The 24,961-nt window shown below is 42.7% G+C and overlaps 1 protein-coding gene across 2 annotated transcripts; it reads left to right on the top strand.

The window, feature by feature from the left end:
- The first annotated feature begins 607 nt into the window (after positions 1-607).
- On the top strand, positions 608-20,924 carry LOC306885350 (cyclic AMP-dependent transcription factor ATF-6 beta-like). 2 transcript variants are annotated; one of them, XM_079441802.1, is made up of 17 exons: positions 608-983; positions 2,163-2,230; positions 2,915-2,993; positions 3,437-3,496; positions 3,716-3,798; positions 4,025-4,187; positions 7,315-7,473; positions 12,550-12,713; positions 13,776-13,955; positions 14,038-14,114; positions 15,951-16,145; positions 16,221-16,322; positions 16,878-16,974; positions 17,508-17,575; positions 17,667-17,766; positions 17,847-17,931; positions 19,785-20,924. In XM_079441802.1, the coding sequence occupies exons 1-17, from the start codon at positions 905-907 to the stop codon at positions 20,024-20,026; spliced, it is 2,001 nt and encodes a 666-aa protein (XP_079297928.1). In that variant the 5' UTR covers positions 608-904; the 3' UTR covers positions 20,027-20,924. The 2 variants fall into 2 exon arrangements, with proteins under 2 accessions (XP_079297928.1, XP_079297927.1); XM_079441801.1 differs by having other exon boundaries at positions 17,505-17,575.
- Positions 20,925-24,961: the final 4,037 nt, after the last annotated feature.

Genomic DNA, 24,961 nt, shown 5'->3' with positions numbered 1-24,961 from the left:
GCACAGGTATCTGGTGAGGTACCATTCCAAATTATTCTCATGGCATAAACTACCAGCATGATCTGCAGTAACATGCAAGCTCTTTAGGAAGTGGGCTAGGTTTTCAGATCCTTTCTGGGTCCCCTGAATGCAGTTTTGGGGGGATCTGGTGTTAAATCAGCCCAGTGTTCTCATGCTCGACTCCACGTGACTTCCTTACATGGCCCGACTAGTTGTGTAAGAGCTACAGATTCAAGAACTTCCCAAAACATCTTTATATTCAACTAACAGCTGAAGAATTCAGAGTCATGTCTAATGTAAATGACGGAACTACACTTTGTGCAAAAGTAGAAATTAGGCACGAAAAACAATAATAGAGAAACAGAGGCGCAGTGTAGATGGACCATATTATGCATAACGTGATTGGTCAATAATACCGTCAATCGCCAAAGCGTGTTTTTACTGGCTTCTGCAGCACAACAGCCCGCCTTCCTGCGAGAAAACCACACCATTGGCTCATCGGTCATCCAATAGCATGCGTTCTGGGTTTCGATAGGCCAACCGGCCTGCCAATCTTCTGTTCTACGTTCCCATTGGCTCATAGGAACACAAAGAGGCGGGGCTTGTTAAGGAAATGAGTTTCCTTGTCTGTGTATGTCAGTCGGTGCAGAATGGCGAGTTAAACCGTTAAACAAAAGCGATCGGTTAGATTCAGTGACCTGCTTCACGGTCTCGGTGCTTCACTAACCGATGGACGTGACCGCGCGCCGCTCGAGGTAGAATCGGCCCCGCATCCTGTGTGATTTCCCTCTGAGAGAGAGAGAGAGAGAGAGAGAGAGAGTGAGTGAGTGAGTGAGTGAGTGAGTGAGTGAGTGTGAGTGTGAGTGTGAGTGTGTGTGTGTGTGTGTGAGAGAGAGAGAGAGAGATGATGACCGCGGAGCTGCTGCTGTCTGAGCTGGACAGTCGCTTCTGCGCCGATAACCTGCTGACCAGCGCGGACTGGGGTGAGTAACGCTAACGGCTCGGTGGACGGCTGATAGTCCGCTGTGCATCCGAGGAAGAGACTCCGGAGTCACTCCGGATCCGGCTAGTGCTAATGCTAGTGCTCCCCTCAGCAGCTGTCTCAGTACAATTCCCTCGTTTATATCTTGATTTCAAACATTTCAAATAATAAACCTTTAAGACGTTAAAAATAAACAGTTGGTGATAAGTAATATAAGTAAGGAAGTATCAAATGTAATTATGTGAAAATATGAATTCCTTGATGGTTCCTCACTATAAGGATGTGTGCATTACATTACTAGCTGTAGATTTAGCTCTGCTGCTGGTCTCGGGGTTTGTGGGCGGTTGCCAGGGCGTTGCTATGTGGTTTGTTTAGGTGTGCTGTGTGGTTGCTAGGTAGTTGTTAGGGTGTTCTGAGTGGATGCTGGTTTAAACCCAAATCATCCCCCTTTTAGAGTTGTTAACTGTATAGAAGAGAGTCAGTAAAGCGGCGTATCAGATGTAATCATGTGTAAAGTGTATTTCCCTGATGGGTTTCTCTCTGAAGCAGCAGCAGCCGGAGGCCTGAGGTCTTCAGTTACATGCGCTCGGACCTGTGAGAGGACAGGGAGCTGGAGGTCTGAGTCAGGACTGGGTGAAGATGAGCAGAGCTGGGCCTGTTACATCATCTCACATAACAGATGCTTACGTGCAGTCTACAAAACAAAGAGCAGGATTTACTACATAGCCTGGAAGTGACCAGTGACCGATTTGAGGTTTTGTGAGAGTAGTTTGTGAGTTGTGTCTGGCTTGCTGTTCTTCAGGAAAATCTTTCCAGCATCTTCTGCATATCTGAACCCTTTCCAGCAGTGACTGTATGACTTTGAGATCCGGCGACTCTTTACACACTGAGGAACTTGAACGCAGCTACTACAAAAATGCGCAAATGTTCATACTCCATGCATTAAGAGCAGGGGGTGTAAACTTTTGATTAGGATGTGTACATTTTTCTCATTTTGTTTAAAGATTATATTTTTTCCATGTGGCTTTGCCCCTCAAAAGCTCCATAAAATACTTGTAAGATGTTTCCCAGAAAACTATAACTACAATGTTATCCATTTCAGAGCCAGACTCCCTCTGTCTCTCGAAGCATCATGTTTCCTTCTTATTATATTTACACAATCTGTCTCTGTGTCTGTCAGATGCCTGTCTGTATCAGTGTGAGGATATGGAGGAGGATTTCACCGGAGAGCTGAAATATGAAACATCGGTACGTTCATAACTCAACACACACACACACACACACACTGCTGTGAATGAATAAGTGTGTGACGTCTGAGTTTGAAGCAGTCCGGCTGTTAGCGGCTGTGTTATCAGTTATTACCCATCATCACAGACTAGGCTGTAAGTGTTGGTCCTCACAGCTCCTGATCTGTTCTCTCAGAGAGACACAGAGAAGCTGAAAGCCTTAAGGTCATTGCACACAGAGTCCCAATTTTTTGCACGTTAAAACATAAACACGGCTGCACGTTGTGTCAATCAGGTTTACACACTGCTTCCGAAACTTTCATCCGTCATAAAATTTTTTTAGATCAGGTTCGATTTTCTGTGTTTTCGTGTCCGTAACAAGCATTTTCATAGGAAAGGATGACGAATACGGAAAAGAAAAAAAAGCATATGAAAATTTCGGACTCAGTGCGCAAGGACCTTTATTCCTCACTCGGCTTCACTGAGGGAATGATCAAGTGTACGTGCATCACTTCAAATGAATAAATAGTTGAACAGCTGTGATATTTTATTGCCATTAGCGACAGACTCCAGAAAATGCTGTCCTGAAAATACCGCATGATAAAGTCTAATGTAGTGGTTGTTTGCTGGTGAAGTGATGAAGACCCGTTATGATGCTCAGAAGTGTGAATATGTATCTGAGTGTCTCTGTGTGTCTGTCTGTCAGCTGGACAGTGATCTTGTCCTCACGCTGGACCCTGATAACCCCACGTCACCATGGAGGAACCTGGAGAACAACCTCACTGGTGAGACACCTGCACATTACTGTATTCTGCAGACAGAGTGTTTGTCATTGAGTCTATCAGCCCTCGGCAAGAACCCCCTTTTATTCAAAACACCAAAGAAAAAACTTGAGACTGTTTCAAGAATTCCAACATTCTTACGAACCTCTTGGAATTTATCTTCAGAAGATGCTCATGAATCTGGGTTATATATCACACACTCAGTGCACACAGACACTCACACATTCATTAATGTGTGCGGCTGAACGAGGCGTCTCGGGGAGTTTGAGATGTGTGCAGTTTATTGGCTTTTTTCAGAAGGACTCTGCTCTGCAAACATTTGTTTAATGATTGAATCCTGATGCTTAGAGCTCAACAGCTGCTACTGTACACCGGGCTGTGCTTCTCTGTTTGATAACAAATACTAACCTGGTCTCTCACTGTGTGTGTTGTGTCTGTATTTGTAGGTGAAGTGTCAGTCATGAAGCATGAAATGACGATAACACAACCTCTGCCAGTGGACATGTGTAAGTGACCCTGTCTGCATGCTTCCCCGTGTAGTGTCTTTTTGTAAATAGGATATGTTCAGGATTATTATTCCCAAACCCCCATAAGAGTTCTAGGTAATGTATTAAAATAGTTGTAGATGATTTCATTTTCAGACAGTGAGTTTTGCCGCAGTCTTGTTTCAGATGAAACTGTGGTGAAAGGCATGAGTAAGTTGTGTGTGTCTGTGTGTGTTGTAGTCTTCCAGGTGAAGACTGAACCTCCGTCACCTGCATCGTCTCTGACCTCTGACAGCTCCATACCATCTTTACCTGAGCCTCAGGTGTGTACGGCCTGTCCCTGGGACTCCAGACAGTGCAGCTCTACTGCAGGCTGGGAAACGGGGCTTTTATGATTCAAATTGTACAAGTAAATGAAGTATTTCCGGTAGTTAAACACTGACTGTCGTTAGTGTAGTTTCCTCACACTGTCCTCCGAGCAGCTGATCAAACATTAGGACTCTTGTCTCGCTCTTCCTGTCTTCACTTCTGTTTCTCGCTGATTCTCAGATGACGGTGAAGAGCGAGAACCCGCCCACTCCACCGTACATGTGTGGAGACGTGCTGCCGCCGCTGGCCAGTGTGGAGGTGACCCTCGCCAGCATCACTGCTCCACATCAGCCTCTGACCATACAGCCACACACACTCAGCAGCCTCGAAACACAGACCACAGGTGTGCTCTCTCACACACACACATACTCAGCAGCCTCGACACACAGACCACAGGCGTGCTCTCTCTCTCTCACACACACACACAGCAGCCTCGACACACAGACCACAGGTGTGCTCTCTCACACACACACATACTCAGCAGCCTCGACACACAGACCACAGGCGTGCTCTCTCTCTCTCACACACACACACAGCAGCCTCGACACACAGACCACAGGTGTGCTCTCTCTCTCTCTCTCACACACACACACACACACTCACACAGCAGCCTCAACACACAGGCCACAGGTGTACTCTCTCACTCTCTCACACACACACACAGCAGCCTCGACACACAGACCACAGGTGTGCTCTCTCTCTCTCTCTCTCTCTCTCACACACACACACAGCAGCCTCTACACACAGACCACAGGTGTGCTTTCTCTCACACACACACATACTCAGCAGCCTCGACACACAGACCACAGGCGTGCTCTCTCTCTCTCACACACACACACAGCAGCCTCGACACACAGACCACAGGTGTGCTCTCTCACACACACACATACTCAGCAGCCTCGACACACAGACCACAGGCGTGCTCTCTCTCTCTCACACACACACACACAGCAGCCTCGACACACAGACCACAGGTGTGCTCTCTCTCTCTCTCTCACACACACTCACACAGCAGCCTCAACACACAGGCCACAGGTGTACTCTCTCACTCTCTCACACACACACACAGCAGCCTCGACACACAGACCACAGGTGTGCTCTCTCTCTCTCTCTCTCTCTCTCTCTCACACACACACACACACACACACACTCACACAGCAGCCTCGACACACAGACCACAGGTGTGCTCTCTCTCTCTCTCTCTCTCTCTCTCACACACACACACACACACACACACTCACACAGCAGCCTCGACACACAGACCACAGGTGTGCTCTCTCTCTCTCTCTCTCTCTCTCTCTCTCTCACACACACACACACACACTCACACAGCAGCCTCGACACACAGACCACAGGTGTGCTCTCTCTCTCTCTCCCTCACACACACACAAACACACATACTCAGCAGCCTCGAAACACAGACCACAGGTGTTCTCTCTCTCTCACTCACTCACTCACTCCCTCACACACACACACACTCACACAGCAGCCTCGACACACAGACCACAGGTGTGCTCTCTCTCTCTCTCTCTCTCACACACACACACACACACACACACACACACACACTCAGCAGCCTCAACACACAGACCACAGGTGTGCTCTCTCTCTCTCTCACACACACACACTCATGCAGCAGCCTCGACACACAGACCACAGGTGTGCTCTCTCTCTCTCTCACTCTCTCAATCTCTCACACACACACACACACACACAGCAGCCTCGACACACAGACCACAGGTGTGCTCTCTCTCTCTCACACACACACACACACACACACACACACACACACAGCAGCCTCGACACACAGACCACAGGTGTGCTCTCTCTCTCTCTCTCTCTCTCTCTCACACACACACACACACACACACACACACACACACACACACACACACACTCAGCAGCCTCAACACACAGACCACAGGTGTGCTCTCTCACTCTCTCAAACACACACAAACACACACGCGCACACACACACACACACACACACACACACACACACACACACACTCAGCAGCCTCAACACACGGACCACAGGTGTTCTCTCTCTCTCTCTCACTCACTCACTCACTCCCTCCCTCACACACTCACACAGCAGCCTCGACACACAGACCATAGGTGTTCTCTCTCTCTCTCTCTCTCTCTCTCTCTCTCTCTCTCTCTCTCTCTCTCTCTCTCTCTCTCTCTCTCTCTCTCTCTCTCTCTCTCTCTCTCTCTCTCTCTCTCTCTCTCTCTCTCTCACACACACACACACTCAGCAGCCTCAACACACAGACCACAGGTGTGCTCTCTCACTCTCTCAAACACACACAAACACACACGCGCACACACACACACACACACACACTCAGCAGCCTCAACACACGGACCACAGGTGTTCTCTCTCACTCACTCACTCACTCCCTCACACACACACACACTCACACAGCAGCCTCGACACACAGACCACAGGTGTGCTCTCTCTCTCTCTCTCTCTCTCACACACACACACACACACACACACACACACACTCAGCAGCCTCAACACACAGACCACAGGTGTGCTCTCTCTCTCTCTCACACACACACACTCATGCAGCAGCCTCGACACACAGACCACAGGTGTGCTCTCTCTCTCTCTCACTCTCTCAATCTCTCACACACACACACACACACACACACACAGCAGCCTCGACACACAGACCACAGGTGTGCTCTCTCTCTCTCACACACACACACACACACACACACACAGCAGCCTCGACACACAGACCACAGGTGTTCTCTCTCACTCACTCACTCACTCCCTCCCTCACACACTCACACAGCAGCCTCGACACACGGACCATAGGTGTTCTCTCTCTCTCTCTCTCTCTCTCTCTCTCTCTCTCTCTCTCTCTCTCTCTCTCTCTCACACACACACTCAGCAGCCTCAACACACAGGCCACAGGTGTGCTCTCTCACTCTCTCACACACACACTCACACAGCAGCCTCCACACACAGACCACAGGTCTTCTCACACACACACACACACACTGGCTGCTGCTGGTTTCAAGTGAGCAAACAGGCTAGGTGACTCTCTCTGGTGTAAGACACTGTTCTGAGTAACATGACTCTTGCTGTCACTGTAACTGTGAGTTCTGTTCCTGTTCCTCTAGACTGACGTGTTCTCTCATATTCATTTGAATGTTCTGCAAGAGCAAACACAGCAGGAAATAAACATTATGCAAATTAAAATACTGAAAGCATTTGATGAATCTCTTATCTGATTATTTCCAGTATATGTGTGACCAGGGCCTGTCAGACTCATAAAAGTGTCTTATAGGAGCTTGACCTCTATTCAGATTCTTCAGATTCAGTGTCCAGATGAAGAACAGACCAAAAGTCGTCATTCACTGAAGACTGTCTGCCATGCCTTTGGTTTTTGATTGTGCACTGAATGTGATTGGAGAATGTTTTCTGTCAGCTAATGTTTAGTGTGTGTGTTCAGTGCTCTCCTCGGCAGCGACGCTGAAGGCCAGCAGCATTCTGAGCAGTAAGCCGCTGATCCAGCCCAAACCGGTGTGTGTGGCTCAGAGCACCAGTCCGGCCAAAGCTCTCCTCCTGCAGAGCATCCCCGTCCCAGCCATTGAGCAGAACGCCGCACCCGGTGAGGAGCACACCACACCACCAAACCCAGCACCTCGGTGGAGGAAACCACTGCCTCAAAGCTTAGAAAGCAAGAGACTATCACTGCATTAGCAAGCACCAAAACTACTCTGAGTAGTATAGAGATCGTCTTAACATGCTTAGGTCCGTCCTCTTCTTAAAAGGGTGGTCGATTCACTTTTTTTTTTTTAACTTTAGTTAGTGTGTAATTTTGCTTTTTGAGCATAAACAATATCTGCAAAGTTACGACGCTGAACGTTCAATGCAAACAGAGATATTCTCTTTTAAAATGTAATGCCTACAAAAACGGCTGGTAGAAACTACGAGTTACTTCCCAGGTTTGTGACATCACAAACCCAGAAATTTTCATAAACCCCACCCCCGGGAACAGAGACAACACGTGTCATAATCTGAAAACCACGGCCACACCGGGGGTGGGGGGTGTGGCGTTGGGTAAGGTGTTATGGCACTTTTCCACTGCGTGGTACGACTCTGCTCAGCTTGGTTCAGAACAGCACGGCTCGGCTCAGTTCGGCTCGGCTTGCGTTTCCACTGCAGTTTAGTACCGCTTTTAGAGTGGGCTGGATTTTTCATGTGTCGTTATAGTTGCGCCGTGACTCCTGAAAAATGTTTTAATTCCGTGTCGCTCCATCATGCCCTCGCTGGATCCGGTCCTCGGCTATCAAAGAGAGGGACGTCTGCACTTCCTCAGACAACGAAACAGACATTTTTGGTTGTTAAACAAAGGTGTGCCGTACTGAACTGTACCGTGCCGTACTATGCAGTGGAAAAGCGCCATTAGACACCAAATCCAATGTTCTCCATTGACTTTGTATTGTGGGAAGCTGCCTCCGTGTCATTTCTGACTTATAACTAAAAGCTGCTGTGAGACCAGGTGTACAGCAAACAAGCTAAAAAACCCAGAACTACCTTTTTATAAGCTGTCGACCCAAAAAACGAGCGTTTAAGGACTCAAAAGTAGAGCACAACGTCTTCTAGTACTCTGAGAACTGCGTCCACTGGAGGAAAACGTAATCGGAGACAGGAAATATTCATTATTTTTAATCATGTCAAAGGATTATTTCACCACCCGATGTGAACCTGAGAGGAGGAGATATATTGAGAAACTAAATATGTCAGTGCCACTTTTCCTTGCCTTCCTTTTGTTTGAGAAATGACCCAACTGAATGGCCCAACGAGAAATACCCCGGCATCTACAACAATCGAAAACAATCGTTTTTTGGGTTGACAGCTTATAAAAAGGCACCTTGTCTCACAGCAGCTTTTAGACATTGTTCTGTTTTTTGTTATAAGTCAGAAATGACACGAAGGCAGCTTCCCACAATACAAAGTCAATGGAGAGTGTTGGATTGCCCCCCTCCCCCGGTGTGGGTGTGGCCTAAATGCACTCTGTCTCTATGCAACAAAGGGGGCGGGGCCATGTTGCGCTGCTTTAGAGAAGAGGAATAGTTGTTGCCATGCCGTCAAAACTCGGGGTGCACAAAAAAATTTATATATGAATCACGATTCTGTCTTCTAACGATTCTAATGGATTCACACAAGTTTTGAAATCAATGTTCTAAAGCATCAGTTCTTAATCCTGTTCCTCGCGTCCCCTGCTCTGCATCTCTCTCACCTGATTCAGATCATCAGCTCCATCAATGAACTGTGTTCAGTTCTACACTTTGTGTATAGACAGACAGATATTTTCACACAGCTATGAGAAGCGTTAAACATGGACGAGCACGCGGTTGCCATGGTAGCAGGTAGGGCTGGGTATCGAGTTCGATACCTTTTAGGCACTGACCGAATTGCCTCGATACCACCGAGTATCGAAAAACGCCTTGTCGTTCGGTACCAAATTTGGATACCTAAGGGGTTAATCTCATGTGTTTGACTAGAAGTGACGCGGCGCTGATTGATCGGTGTTTGACATCCGCGAGAGCGATTCGAAAGCGTACGGAGCAGTCTGCTCTCTATATCGCGCAGTTTCGCTTACTAAACACAGACTGACGCTCGCGTGACATTTCAGCGTCTGCCGTCTCACTAAATGAGGACATAAACACATGAACAACAGCTCCAGAACTGCTCTGAGAGTCAATTAATGAGCATTTTACCGTTTGATTTGAGTAAAACTAGCGTCATATCATATACACACAGAACTGTAAAGGTATTTCCGGAAACCCGTCAAAATAAAAGTTTGGATTAACTTGGAAGACACTGCGGCAGAAATAAATTACTATTGTTCAGCAGAGTGTACATACTGCTACTACTAGGCTACTATTAAAATTATTAAAACTCTTATTTTTTTAATTAATGATCACACAACATTTCTTCCATGTTTTAATGTTAATAGTACAATTTTGTTTGCCAAAATAAATAAGTTTTTATTTTCAATAATTTAAAAGAAAAATGAAATGAATGTTTTATGCCTTAATTTGAACCAGATACAGAACACAGAATTTCTGAGGAAAAAGAAAACATTTCATAAAGCTGTTTTAAGAATAAATTTGAATAAACTAAGTAGTTTTTATGCATTCAAATAATTAGACCTACTACAACATAGAATTTAATAACAATAAAACATGTGGTGAAAGAAAATAAAACATCCACTTATGAAAGTGGATAAAGATTTTAAATTTCTTGAAGTCTTTAACAACCTAGAATAAATAGAGATGATGATTGTGTCTGAGCGATGTGTTTTAAAACGAGCACGCACTAGTGTAAACTGAAAACTATTTGAGCTTTATTAAAATTATTTGTACTGATTTATTGTGTTGGCTATATTTAGTTCCTTTGTGCAGTGGCTCAGGAGATGAGTCTTTGAGTCTGTATACATGTCAACAAGCTGAAAAAAATAAAACCAAAGTTTTTTGAGATAATGTAATCTTGTTAAAACTGTTTTCATAAAATTGGTATCGAAAAAAGTATCGTTCAGGAACTGGTATCGAACTCAAGGTATCGGTATCGAACATTTTTGAACGATACCCAGCCCTAGTAGCAGGCAATGCTTGCTGGCAAGCACTTCTTACTGTTACAAAATAAACAATTACTTTACAACAATGCTACAAGGCAATCATGTATTCTGCTGTATTACAGCTTTAATCAGGATAAAACCGTATATTAGAAGCTAACAAAAGCTGTAGCATTTACAAATAACAGCGTCTCTAATTAGGGGTGTAAGAAAATATCGATACACGTGAGTATCGCAATATTTTGTTTGGCGATACTGTACTACTTCTCCAAAACGGAATATCGATATTAAAAAAAAATAAAAATCACATCAGATTCATGGCAGTTGTTTGGTTTTGAGTTCATATCCCGACCGCTAGTCTTCATCTCTGAACTTAAACAGTGACAGGAAACACTAGCATCAGGGCACTCCACTAATGTTAGCGTTATAGTTCGCTGCCAGTAATGGAGGATGCTTTTGTGGTAATGGCCGCCCCGGGACCGTGGCGTGAGCGTAACCTCGGTTCTGCCGCGTCCCGTGTTGAAGAGCCTTCGCGCGAGGTGCGGCGGGCGGTAGAGTCTCCTGCAGCTGCAGCGTTCTCTCTTTCGGGGGTGTTTTGTGCAGTTGGGGCGGTGCTCGCGTCGAGCTCTCGGCGATTCCACGCGGAACATAAACACAAACTGAAAAACCTGTGAAATCCAAGTTGAAAGGTTCTGAGATATGTGCAACATCTGTATTTATTTGATTGTTTTACACTTGTTTTGTTTTCTTCAGGAATCCTGCAAGCACTTTATTTTTCATTGATATTAAGCAGATGTCATTTTTTGTTCAGATCAAATCTTATGACATTGCATGTCTCAATTGTAAACTTAAACTGTGAAACTTTAAAGTAGAGTCTATAAATATATATTTTTCTTTTTATAAAATACATTTTATACATGCATTTAACTAAAGAATCATGCAAGCACTTGAATGTCCCAGTGTGTTCTGGTTAAACTATTTTTATTTATTTATTTATTGCTAAGGTTTGCATATGGTGGCGTGTTCTTAATGACAGCTTTCCTAAAAATATATCCTGTTTCTAAAATAAGAAATATCCCAATATATCGCCTTGCTTACAGTATCGCAATATATCGTATCATAACCCCTGTATCGTGATCCGTATCGTATCGCCAGATTCTTGCCATACACAGCCCTATCTCTAATAGTATGAGACAACAAACAGACAAACATCCCATTCTGAAGCGTCCTGTAAGAGTCATGCTTGCACAGGTTCTGCGGATCCTCTTCACTAATATCCTCTGCGGCTCATTCGGGCTCAAAGTGATAAGCAATATAGACAACGCCATTGTTTACAACACAACCAGAGCACATTCACAGGTGAGAGGCGGGACGTTTAGATGTGTACTAGAGGCGGTTTAGCCAATCACAACACACTGGCCCATCACGTATTTCTGAGCGAGGGGCTTCATAAAAAACAGAACTCACAGAGTGGAGTAGAATAAAGGTCAATTATGTGAATGTAAATTAAAACGAAGCATTAACACATGCTAGACTGCACCCCATAAACACAATCAAGCCTAGAAAAACCAGTCAACCACCCCTTTAACCAAAGCCTCTATTCTTCAGTATACATAACAGAAATCATTTTGAATCCCAACATAACAACAATAAACACGAAACAGATCTCCCCTTATATTAATCTTGTGCAATAACGCATAAAATAACATTTAATTTCAATGTTTACGCTTCTTACAGACTCTGAAGCAAAGCATGCTGGGAGCTAGAAATCTGCTGTAACGCATTCCATTTGAGTTCTGCTTAATACAACCAGTTATTGAGTTCACATCCCTTTTTTTTTAAACTTTCAGTAATATTTGAGTGAAATAAAGTTTGCATCCTGCGCACATCAGTAATGACAATGCAGTGAGATTATAGAGCTCAACTCAAGAAGGAAAAACAGGCCAAAACTGAGCCCAAATATGCAATTTAGTGCTGATAGGTTTTTATATGTGTGTTATTGTCACACTTCTGAAATATAATGAAGTTAATGGTGTCAGCTGTCAGCACTGCTTCTGTAGTAGATCCATGATAACCAGCATGTTATCTCTCTGTCTCCTGCAGTGGTTCTGTCTCGGTCCGTGTGTCTGGCTTCTGCTCCCGCTATTGTTAAAATGGAGCCTTTGTCTCCCAGCATGCCTCACTGCACCAGCCCCTCAGCCCCGCCCCCCAGCAAACCCATCATCCCTGCATCCAGCCTGCCCGGAAACAGCTGCGCCGACATCGACGTGAGTGACCGCAGAACATGTGGAGTTACTTCATTCAGCAATCAGATCCTGTGCTTACTGTCCAACAAGATTTCAGTTCAGAGGAGAAAGTGTGAGCCGTGCTGGCAACATGAGTCGGAATGCGCACGGTTTTCACATGAGTTCATTAAGCCCTCGTCTAGCGATCCCAATGCTCCAAATAGTAATGAAACATCTAAAATGATCTTTATTTGTATGTTTTCTGAGAGGAGTACCTTTTTATCTGCTCACTTCTGGACGACTGCTGCTGCTTCTCAAGCTGTAGTTCTATTGTTGCAAAGCGCAGCATTCCAGCCAGTGAATATTCATATCCAATTCTCCATGACACGAGTCCAAACCAGTCAAATATGATTTTCAAACCCAAAACAAATCGATTGGGCTGACTGACATGTGCAGAGAGCATGCATAAGACGTGCAGTCTCCCTATAAAGCACATTATTGTGAAATATGTCTTGGTGAGATTCACACAAACATAATCTGTTGTGTTTTACATGAACATTTAGTTAATGGTTGGGGGAAAATCTGAGGTGTAACATTATATAAGAGCCATGCATTACAGTAGGTCTTAATATAGATCGGTCTCAGTGTTCATACATAGAAAAGAAAAGAAAAGAAGCTACTGTTTCTTTGCATCTTTGTTCTTATTTTTAATAACAAAGATGAAAAAAAAACCTATATTGTGATTTAATAATATAGTAATTATTGTTAAGAATAAGAATTGCAACATTGAAAATATGCAACATTGCTTGATTTTGCTTTGGAATCTACAGAAAACTTGAACTTTTAACATTTTTCTCACAATCAACTCTGCTGACTCTATCGCTGTCAAACGCCTGTAGCTCAGTCATTTTTTGTTTATCTGATTCCAACAAATCACATATCGTTTTAAAGGTATTTTAATGTGAAAAAAAAAAAACTCATTTTTTACATTTTGCCAGCACAGGTCACAAACAACCCTTTCATTTGTGATGCACATATTTAGTTGATTGATCAGAAACAGATGGTCAGGGAGAATTTCAGGGAATGCACTTGTCTGGTCCTCAGGTGAAGGTTTTGAAGAGGCAGCAGCGCATGATCAAGAACCGGGAATCGGCCTGCCAGAGCCGCAAGAAGAAGAAGGAGTACCTGCAGAACCTGGAGGCACAGCTGCGGGAGGCGCAGCAGGAGAACGAGCGTCTGCGCAAGGAGAACCAAGCGCTGCGGCTGCGGCTCGCCGGGAGAGAGGTCAGGCGCTTATCCTGCACAGCAACACTTCACGTTCTCAGGGGTTTTCATGCGGTGTCTAATTGTGTGGTGTGCCAAACAGGCCGCTGAGTCCGGCAGCAACAAGGGAGCGCTCTGTGTGATGGCTCTGTTCCTCTTCATCACCTTCGGCCCCGTCAGGTAAACCAGCACACACTCCAACACGCTGCTGAAACTGGAAGTGGGTCATCAGGTCTTCTTTGTTTTTGGTTCTTGTGCCAGTGCAGGTGGAACATCAGAATAAACAACTCCGACAGTGTTTTCAGACAACAAACACACAGTGCAGTATAGATCCAGTTCGAATCACTCTTCAATCTGTTCTTTGTAATGAAAAAAGTTCTGTGGGAGTCTGGCCCTGACCCTTATTAAACGCACCAACCTCTCTCTAGACTCTAGACTTTGACCAAAATGATTGCATTTGCATGCATTTTTTGAGAATGCGTGAGTTAAAATTAGCTGTGGTGGCATTTGTGCGAGTGTGTGGTGTGCTCTGCTCCATACAGCGATCGCTGCAGAGCCGCAGCACACTGTAGCAGAGTCAGAGTTCCCTGATCACGTGGAGAGAGGCGCTTCAGGTGTAGAGCGGTTTATACTTGCTGCCGCAAAAATCATGCAAATATTGAAGAAACAATGGTGGAGGGAGAATTAGTTTTTCAAGCTAAAGTAAAGTTAAAGGCCGCTTCTTAAACCAGAGAAGGTGAACATGTTGGTATTATTGGTATTATCACCAACAGCAAGTTTAGTTTTACTTTTCTTTTTGTTTTCATTTTCAAAAGCTTGTTATCTTTGCTGTTCACCTCACGTTACGCTATGGAGGAGTTTTGTTTTATTTATTTGTAATTTCTGTAATTGATTAGTCTGTATATAATACAGCATGTTGTGTATGCCATGCCTCATCTTGCTCGTGTTTGTTCATAAACGTTATATAATTTTTTATATTTTTAATTAAGAATAACAATGAATCCATCTTTTGCTTTAGTCTTAAAATTGAAAGGTGCACAAGCAAACAAATGATCTTTTCTTGTAAAACATGACAACAAGATAAACGGATTCTAAAGCGAAAGCATCCGAACCCCGTGGTTTATTAAACCGGCAGAAGAGGTCACAAGCATGATTTACAGAAGACACCCACTAACATGTTATTCAGTGTAACAATATTTCATATACCAAAACATCTTGTTCTATTATATATTTAGAAAACAATAATCATTAAATAACATCTCGTCACAAGTGCAGCTCCCAAACACTGCGTTTGCCACTATCCTTTAAACCACTAGGTTTTACCCATTTTTCAGCAAGATTATTTAAAATCTAATAAAACTTAGTTAACATGTTTCATTTTTACGCTGAATGACGACGGAACATTATTTCACCGTATTTTGAAAGTGAAAGTGACGTGACTCAACTGCCTCCATTTTTATATTTTTTCCACAAAGGTTGTTTGAAACATATATAATATGCTTTTTTGTGTTTATAAAATCACTTTTAAAAACTTTATTTGATGCAGACTCCAGAATGAGATGTCTCATGTCACACATGTACTGTATATACGTGTATGTGTGTGAGAGAGATGTATTTTTATATACATGCATATCTGTGACCCTGGAGCACAAAACCAGTCTGAAGTCGCTGGGTATATCTGTAGCAATAACCAACAATACATTGTATGGCTCAAAATAATTGATTTTTCTTTTATGCCAAAAATCATGAGGATATTAAGAGCATGTTCCATGAAGATATTTAGTAAATTTCCTACTGTAAATATATCAAAACCTAATTTTTGATTAGTAATATGCATTGCTAAGAACTTCATTGAACAACTTTAAAGGAGATTTTCTCAATATTTACCTTTTTTTCTAAAAGAATTGTTGTTGGAATTGTTCAGGAAGCCAAATCAAATGCACAAACTGTGTGTGAGAGGTGTATTTAGTTTTGTAAGACTGCCACGAAGAGTCATTCTGAGGCTCTCTCCTGCAGTTTCAGAGACAGGACGCTGGAGGCTGGGCTGAAGGAAGCGGCTGCTCCGCTGACAGGAAGACGCCTGCTGGAGTTTGAGAAGTCTCAGGAGCTGAGCCGGAGACGAGCGAGCGAGAGACAGACGGACCGAGAGGAAGAAGAGCGCTGGAGCAAAGCAGAGCTGGACAAGAAGGCTGCGGTCTCGTATCAGTTCAGGTGAGACGACTGTCCAGAATCACACACACACACTCAGACCTCATCAGTGTGTGTGAGCCTGCGTTTGTTCTTCAGAAATCAGAGCGGAGTGTTCAGCGACGTCAAAGACCTGCTTCTGGAGGACATAGACCGATACTTCTCTGACTGCAGACAGTTCAACCGCTCCGAGTCCGTCAGGTCAGTGTGTCCTGAACAAATACACCAGCATTATAGCCCTTTATCTCAGTCCATCTCATCTCGTTTTCATCATCTACTGTTGTTGCATTTAACTACAGTAAATCAATCATCTGATCAATTTTAAAGACTGCCAGTGAAAGCTTAGGACACATTTGTCTGAGTTTACCATTCTCATGTGACCCTGGACCACAAAACCAGCCATAAGCATTTTGATTTTGATAATAAATCATCTTTCCATTGATGTATGGTTTGTTATGATAGGACAATATTTGTCTGAGATACAACTATTAGAAAATCTGGAATCTGAGGGAGCAAAAAAATCTAAATATTGAGAAAATCACCTTTAAAGTTGTTCAAATGAAGCTCTTAGCAATGCATATTACTAATCAAAAATGAAGTTTTGATAGATTTACGGTAGGAAATGTACTAAATATCTTCATGAAACATGATCTTAATATCCTAATGACTTTTGGCTTCTGGTACTTCTGTACCTTTCACACCTCAGATGACTGGATTGGTTCAGAGTGCTTTACTCTCTCTCTGTTTCTGCGTCAGGTTGGCAGATGAGCTGCGTGGATGGGTTCATCGGCATCAGGTCAACCGGAAGTCTGATGGAAAGGCGAAGGTTGTGAAGAAGAGTAAAATAGCTCAGGTGTGAAACCACAGCTGCTGTGTGACTCGGCAAGCTTTCTCAGACTCTCAAAGCATCACAGTCCAGTGCAGTTCCCTCTGATTGTTCAGTCAGTAGAGCAGCATTTGTTGCATGGCTCCACGTTTGCAGTAGAACAGAGATGGGCTGCCCTATCTTGACACATTAGTGTAACAGGATTTGCTTTGTTTATACAAGTCCTGTCAAACTATTAATCGTGATTAATCACATTCAAAATAAAAACTTTTGTTTACATAATATGTGTGTGTGTACTGTGTATATTTATTTTGTATATATAAATACACACACACATGCATTTATATTATATAAAAATGTGATGTTTATATATTAAATATACTTCTAAATAATGTAAATTATATGAATACATATATGCATGTAAATATATATACTTGCATGTGTGTGTCTTTATATACACACAATAAATATACACAGTACACACATTATATAAACAAAAACTTTTATTTTGGATGCGATTAATCATTAGTTTATACGTGTTCTTTCCCTCTCATCAGCAGAAAGCTCAGCACAGAAAGACGAACTTCTCCAGGTACCTCCCAATTCAGGCTCATCGCTCCATCGAAAGGTAACCACAGAGCCTCGGAGTAAAACAAGTGCTGCAAATGTTTTATTTCATTAAAATGTTCACGAAACATGTGCCTGGTTTGTCCTGGCAGTCAGCTGCAGGTGCTGCCCGGGCCAGAGATCAGCTACAGCGACTTTCTGGACGCCATCGACCGGCGCGAGGACACTTTCTATGTGGTGTCATTCAGACGGGTAAGAGAGCAGGATTAGGACAGAAAGAGCGCACTCGTCTGTCTCTCACACTCACTCACTCTCATCCCTGACTCCTGCAGGATCACCTGCTGTTACCGGCCATCAGCCACAATAAAACCACTCGGCCCAAGATGTCTCTGGTCATGCCTGCCATGGCCATCAACGGTGAGTTTAACACAGCGCAAGTGTTTTCTGTGCTAGTTTCAGCTCGACGCAGTTATCATTTTCACATCCTGCGCCACGTTGTTTAAATTACAGTTGAGGTCAAAAGTTTACACCCCCCTTTCAGAATGTTTAAAATGTTCATTATTTTACCAAAATAAGAGGGATCATACAAAATGCATGTTATTGTTTATTTAGTACTGACTAGAGATGTTTACATAGTCCACAAGGGAAAATAAAAGTTCAAAAGTTTACACCCCCTTGATTCTTAACACTGTTGTTCCCTGAATGATCCACAGCTGTGTTTCTTTTGTTTAGTGATAGTTGTTCATGAGTGCCTTGTTTGTCCTGAACAGTTAAACTGCCTGCTGTTCTTCAGAAAAATCCTTCAGCTCCCACAAATTCTTTGGTTTTCCAGCATTTTTGTGTATTTGGACCCTTTCCAACTATGACTGTATGATTTTAAGATCCATCTTTCCACACTGAGGACAACTGAGGGACTCATATGCAGCTATTACAGAAGATTCAAACACTCACTGATGCTCCAGAAGGAAAAAGCATGCATTAAGAGCCAGGGGGTGAAAACGTTTTGAATTTGGAGATCAGGGTAAATGTAACTTATTTTGTCTTGTGGGAAGCATGCACCTTCTGTACCTTCTGAAGGGCAGTATTAAATGAAAAAAAAAAAAGATATTTAGGCAAAATATGAAAAATGTACGCAGCACCATTCTGTTCAAAAGTTTTTACCCCTCAGCTCTTAATGAGTTGTTTTTTTTTTTTTTTTACATTTTGCTGATTCTGAAAGGGGATGTAAACTTTTGATCTCAACTGTAGCAAATGCATTTGTTCGCTCATGCGCGAGCTGCTCTGAAAACCAGGTGTGTTCAGGTGCATTGTTGGCATGCTATTATTTTGAGGCAACTGAGAACGATTGCACCATTGACCAACTGAAACCTGGTCTAAAGTCAGTGGCTCAGTATGTTTTGTTATTTAAAGGGCATGTTGGTAATATGTGCTTATAGGCGGGTGCACACTCTGCTTATCACACGCGCAGCAGCACACAAACATGCCAGATATTAAAAATGAAAGGATTGCAATATAAAAGATTATTATTGTGTACGCCCACGCCTGCTTCACCTCAGGAGGTTTTGGTGGAATCCGGCTTGTCCTGTAGATGGTTTCCTTGCTAGAGAAGTGTTCAGTTTTTGCTTTTGCAAATTCACTGTGTAAATAGCGAATCCGCCGTGGTGCGAGCACAACTTGCTCTTAAAGGAAATGGGAGATGACTCTGATTAATTTATTGCACATTACGCCCAAAATACACCCTTTACTCATTAAGAGAATAAGGACAACCCTTTTGGACCATGCTTAGATCGTTAAGATAGGGGCCTTGATCTTGATTATTTTCCTAAAAAAAATATGATCAAGTTTATTAATCACAAATATTGTCATTGAATTTTTTGCGTGGTAAACAGCACAAACGTCTGTGAAAGCAAACGGACTGGCTGTGTAACGCTGTTATTTGAGCAGAGATCGCCAAACGCACATTCACATGTTTGACGTGTTTTCCACAATGCACAGAAATCACATGCACACGGTTGCCAGGTTGGAGAGATCAGTTATCACTGGGCAGAACATGCATTGATTTATGGAAAAAGTTCTGATTGAGGGATTTAAACTCTTGACATCTGAACTCGTTACCAATGCAAGATAATGAAACGTTTCCAGGATTAATATCCAGTGGACAGATAATTAGGCTTAAGAAATCAAGGGATGCAGAAATCATGATGCAGCTCTAGTTGAGTGTTGTTTGGAATGACGTGTGTGTGTGTGTGTGTGTGTGTGTGTGTGTGTAGATTCGGTGTATAACTCTTCTCAGGGCGGCTATGAGATGATGATGCAGGTGGACTGTGAGGTGATGGACACCCGGATCATCCCAATCAAGTCCTCTGTGGTCCCGCCCTCCCTCAGAGACCCACCCCCTGCCCCGCCCCCTCACCATCACCACGGCAACCACAGCTCCCTGCGCAGCCGGCCGCAGCCGCTGCAGAGACGCCGGAGCGCAGGTTACTTCATCAGCCAGAGCGGATCCGACTGAGACCCACGGATTGCACTTGTGTGCTTGCGCAGGGTTTTCTGTTCCTCTCTTTTTATACTTTTTTTTTTTTTTTTTTAACAGATTTTTATTAAGATTATTTAAAAACGATGTGCTTCTATTTAGATGTGTGTGATATAAATGTTGATTTGAATATAATGAATGATTTGGTATGTATTCTGGTCCGTCACAGTCACGCACTGCTGCATGTATATACTGTGCTCTGCTGGATTGCTGGGCTTTTCTCATTACAGCTCCATTTCTCTTTTTAGACACTGAACCTGATGGCAGAGATTGTTTTTGGCATAAATAATAAGAGATTTTAGGCTGTCACAGAATCTCCTGCCGTTAATGTTCTGGTTTGCAGGCATGGAGTCTTGAATGCGTTGCTGCTTTTGTCCCAAACCACTAACAGCACACATCTCCACTCCTCCTTCATCTAACTCGAGGGAATGCTGTAAATAATTTCTTCCATCCAGAACGCTTTTGATTAGTGGATGAGTTGTGATATTCGCTGATATCTCTGTTCAGTTCTCTTGTGTTCAGAAACGTGGCCGGAGGGACATTTTCATTGCAGTGGGTTTCTTCTCATTGAACATATGTTTTGTTGTCGCCTCTGATCTTCATGGCTTCTGTTCAAATCTAGCTCAGTCCATCTGTGATGATGATGATGATGATGATGATTTGTGTCTGAAACTGTCCCATGATGCCCTGCTCTAGCATGCTTCTGTTATCTGTGATGGAGAGATGTTGTATGAAAATGTAAACCTCCTTTTTTACTTTATTTAAATGAGATTTCATCAGGAAAACTCTTCTCTCATTTTCTCTTCCTGTCTGTATGAGAATTTTGAACTACTGTCTTGATTTGTAGAGAAAATAAATTTGATAAATAGTGTGTAGTAAGTGCTTGTGTGCAGTGAGTGAACGAAGCCGTAGCTGGCATCACGAGAAACAAGAGAAGAGAGAGTTAAGCACCTGATCGTTATTCACACCAGAATGCATGAAACCGCATGGTGTTCTTAAAAAAACAAAAATAGGTGTCCTGTTAATGAAATGATTCACAGATGTTTTCTGATATTTGACCCTGGAGCACAAAACCACTCATAAGGGTCAATATTTTTTAAACTTGAGATATACACATCATCTTTCCATTGATGTATGGTTTGTTATGATAGGACAATATTTGTCTGAGATACAACTATTAGAAAATCTGGAATCTGAGGGAGCAAAAAAATCTAAATATTGAGAAAATCTCCTTTAAAGTTGTTCAAATGAAGTTCTTAGCAATGCATATTACTAATCAGAAATGTGTACCATACAATGTATTGTTGGCTATTGCTACAGATATACCTGTGTTACTGATGACTGCTCTTGTGCTGCAGGGACACTAATATCAAACTTTCTCTACTTTATTGGTTTAGACAGTACAAACGCTGCAGTCAGTTTATAATCAGAATTTGACACATTTCTCAGATAATCTCAGAATCTGCACAGAAAGGTGGGAATCTCGTTTGTCGGCTGTTCTTTTCCCCCATCCTATAACCAGAAATATGAAAATGGTTTAGAATTATACACTGGGATATTTTACACATCTATATAGAGTTTCTCTCTTTACTGTCGGACAGTTTTTCAGTGTTGTTTCAGTGTGTCATTTGATGATGCAAATTACCTTTAAAAAGTAGAAAAAATGATTAGATTTCCTGCAGCAAGAGGGCGCTAGAGATTGTATCATATTAGAACACGCCCCCTTTCAAGGTCTCACTCTACACCACACAGAGATAAAGTGTCTTCTCTACGCAGATGACCTGGTCCTCCTGTCGCCCACTGCAGAGGGGCTTCAGGACAGCCTGAATCTGCTGGAGGATTACTGTCAGACCTGGGCCCTGACGGTCAACCTCCAAAAAACTAGAGTAATGATGTTCCAGAAACGCTCCAGATCTCAGGGACCAACACACACATTCACACTATCACACAGAACCATTGAAACCACAAAAACATACTCTTACCTCGGCCTGAAAATAACCCCAACCGGTAACTTTGCTTTGGCTGTGAATGAACTCAAAGAGAAAGCTCAAAGTATGGTGGCCTGGAAGTGCAAAGCAAATCAAAATTCTGAAAACAAACTAACAAATTACAAATGCAAATCTAAAAAACTAAATAATTCAGAAAACACAACAACAAATCAGACAAACCGGAAGAGGTAAGTATAGTTTGAGACCGCGCCATTGGTTTGGGAATAGATTACTCATCGCTGATTGGACGAGACATCTGTCAATCAAGGTGTACAGGAAGAACCAGAAGAAGAACAGTAGAGTCAACTAAAGCATCAGCTCAAGTGCAGATGATAGAGCTCGTGTCATCGTGTTTTTAGACGCAATCGACTTTTCAAATCTCGTATCGCATCGGAAAGGCATTTATTTTTAATACAAATTAGGGAAATAATCCAAAAATTGAAAATACAGTATCGGGTAGGTTTAGGGAGGGCTTTATTGTACCAATAAGGTGGCATCCATTTAATAATTTGAATAAAAATTATAATTTATACTCAGTACGTTATTATTTCATACTGTTTTTTTTTTTTTTACTACAATACTGAGGTGCAGATAATTGCCACTATTTGCAAAAAGTAGAATACATAACACAAAGTAATCTATTCCCAAACCAATGGCGCGGTCTCAAACTATACCTACCTCTTCCGGTTTGTCTGATTTGTTGTTGTGTTTTCGGATTTGTCATCGTGTTTTCTTATTGTTATAATGTTTTCAGAATTGTTGTTGTGTTTTCTGAATTGTTATTTTGTTTTTTAGATTTGCATTTACGTTTGTAATTTATTTTGTTTTCAGAATTGTGATTTGATTTGCACTTCTTGGCCACCGTATCAAAGGGTTTTCTATGCCATAAAAAGATCCAATAAAATTGACATCCCAATCCAAATCTGGCTCAAACTTTTCAAATCTATAATTGAACCAATTGTTTTATATGGCAGTGAAGTGTGGGGTCCTTCTATAATATTTGACTTCTTAAATTGGGAAAAACACCCGATCGAAACTCTACATTTAGATTTCTGTAAAAGAATACTCAGTCCAAAGAAAAACTCCAAACAACGGATGCAGAGCAGAATTAGGCCAATACCCTCTGCTTCTAAACATTCAAAAAAGAGCCCTGAAATTCTGGAAACACCTAAAAACAAGCGACCCCAACACATACGATTACAAAGCCCTAAAACACCAAGAGCTGAGCGTAAGTAAGAGTCCCCTCCTTCAGCTGGTGCTGAGACTGACTGAGCTCACACACACAGAGATCAGCCAGCCTCAGGACACACACACACACTCACACACACAGAGATCAGCCAGCCTCAGGACACACACACACTCACTCACACACACAGAGATCAGCCAGCCTCAGGACACACACACACACTCACACACACAGAGATCAGCCAGCCTCAGGACACACACACACTCACACACACACACAGAGATCAGCCAGCCTCAGGACACACACACACTCACACACACAGAGATCAGCCAGCCTCAGGACACACACACACTCACACACACAGAGATCAGCCAGCCTCAGGACACACACACACACACACACACACACAGAGATCAGCCAGCCTCAGGACACACACACACTCACACACACAGAGATCAGCCAGCCTCAGGACACACACACACACACAGAGATCAGCCAGCCTCAGGACACACACACACTCACACACACAGAGATCAGCCAGCCTCAGGACACACACACACTCACACACACAGAGATCAGCCAGCCTCAGGACACACACACACACACACACACACACAGAGATCAGCCAGCCTCAGCACACACACACACTCACACACATTATAAACACAGAAAAAGACAAGTACATCACCCATTGGACAAACAGCATTAAAAACCAGCACAAACTGGAATGTTATTGGGCCCTAAATGGAGAATCCACTGTTGCGATCTACCTGAGCGCCGTGAGTGATGTGAGACTCAGGAAAACACTGACGATGTACAGACTCAGTGAACACAGTCTGGCCGTAGAGACGGGCCGCAGACAGACCTGGCTCTCTCGTGAGGACAGACTCTGCTCGCACTGCATCCTGGGAGTGACGGAGACGGAGCTGCACTTCCTCACAGAATGCACAAAATATACAGATATCAGAGACCAATACTACCCCAAAATTAATCAAATATTCCCCCAATTTAACACATATAATCCAACCCAAAAACTCGGTTTCATTCTTGGTGAAGAAGCCAAATGTTGTAATATAGCTGCAAGATTTGTAGCATCTTGTCATCTCCTGAGAGACAGCCAGAGAGAAACAAACAGCCAATAAACACACACTCACTCACAGCACAAACACACACACATTACAGCTACACACATCTATATCATCTATACAATGTTTAGTGTTACATGATGTCTATAGTATAATATTTTATTTATTATTATAATTATTTTATTAACACTATTATTTTATTTTGCTATATCTAGCCATGTGTTTATATAATAATGCCTTTATTTAGTTTCATTATTACTATTATTTTCTCTAGGCTTTACTAAATGTTCAGATATTCTAAATCATTTTCTATGTTGTTTTAATGCTTTGGCAATACAGAATATATGTTTTGTCATGCCAATAAAGCTTTCTGAATTGAATTGATTGTACTGGATGAGTCTTTATAATTTAGACACTAGCCAGGTTTGAGTTTTAGTCCATCAATCCTGAAATGAGCATATTAGTACTGTTCTCTGTCTGTCTCTCTCTCAAACTCAAATTCAAATGAGCTTTATTGGCATGACCTGTACAGTATTGCCAAAGCATTGCCCATTACATGAATAAGGAACAAACAATTATATAATACATAGAAAAAGAATAGATCTGTAAAATAATTAAGTAAATATGTACATGTATACTTTTCTTTTTTTTCCCA

The sequence above is a fragment of the Barbus barbus genome (genome assembly GCF_936440315.1).
Source record: "Barbus barbus genome assembly, chromosome: 19".
Classification (NCBI taxonomy): Eukaryota; Metazoa; Chordata; class Actinopteri; order Cypriniformes; family Cyprinidae; genus Barbus; species Barbus barbus.
Note: the sequence above shows the minus strand (reverse complement) of the source record. Positions and strands in the feature narration are given on the sequence as shown.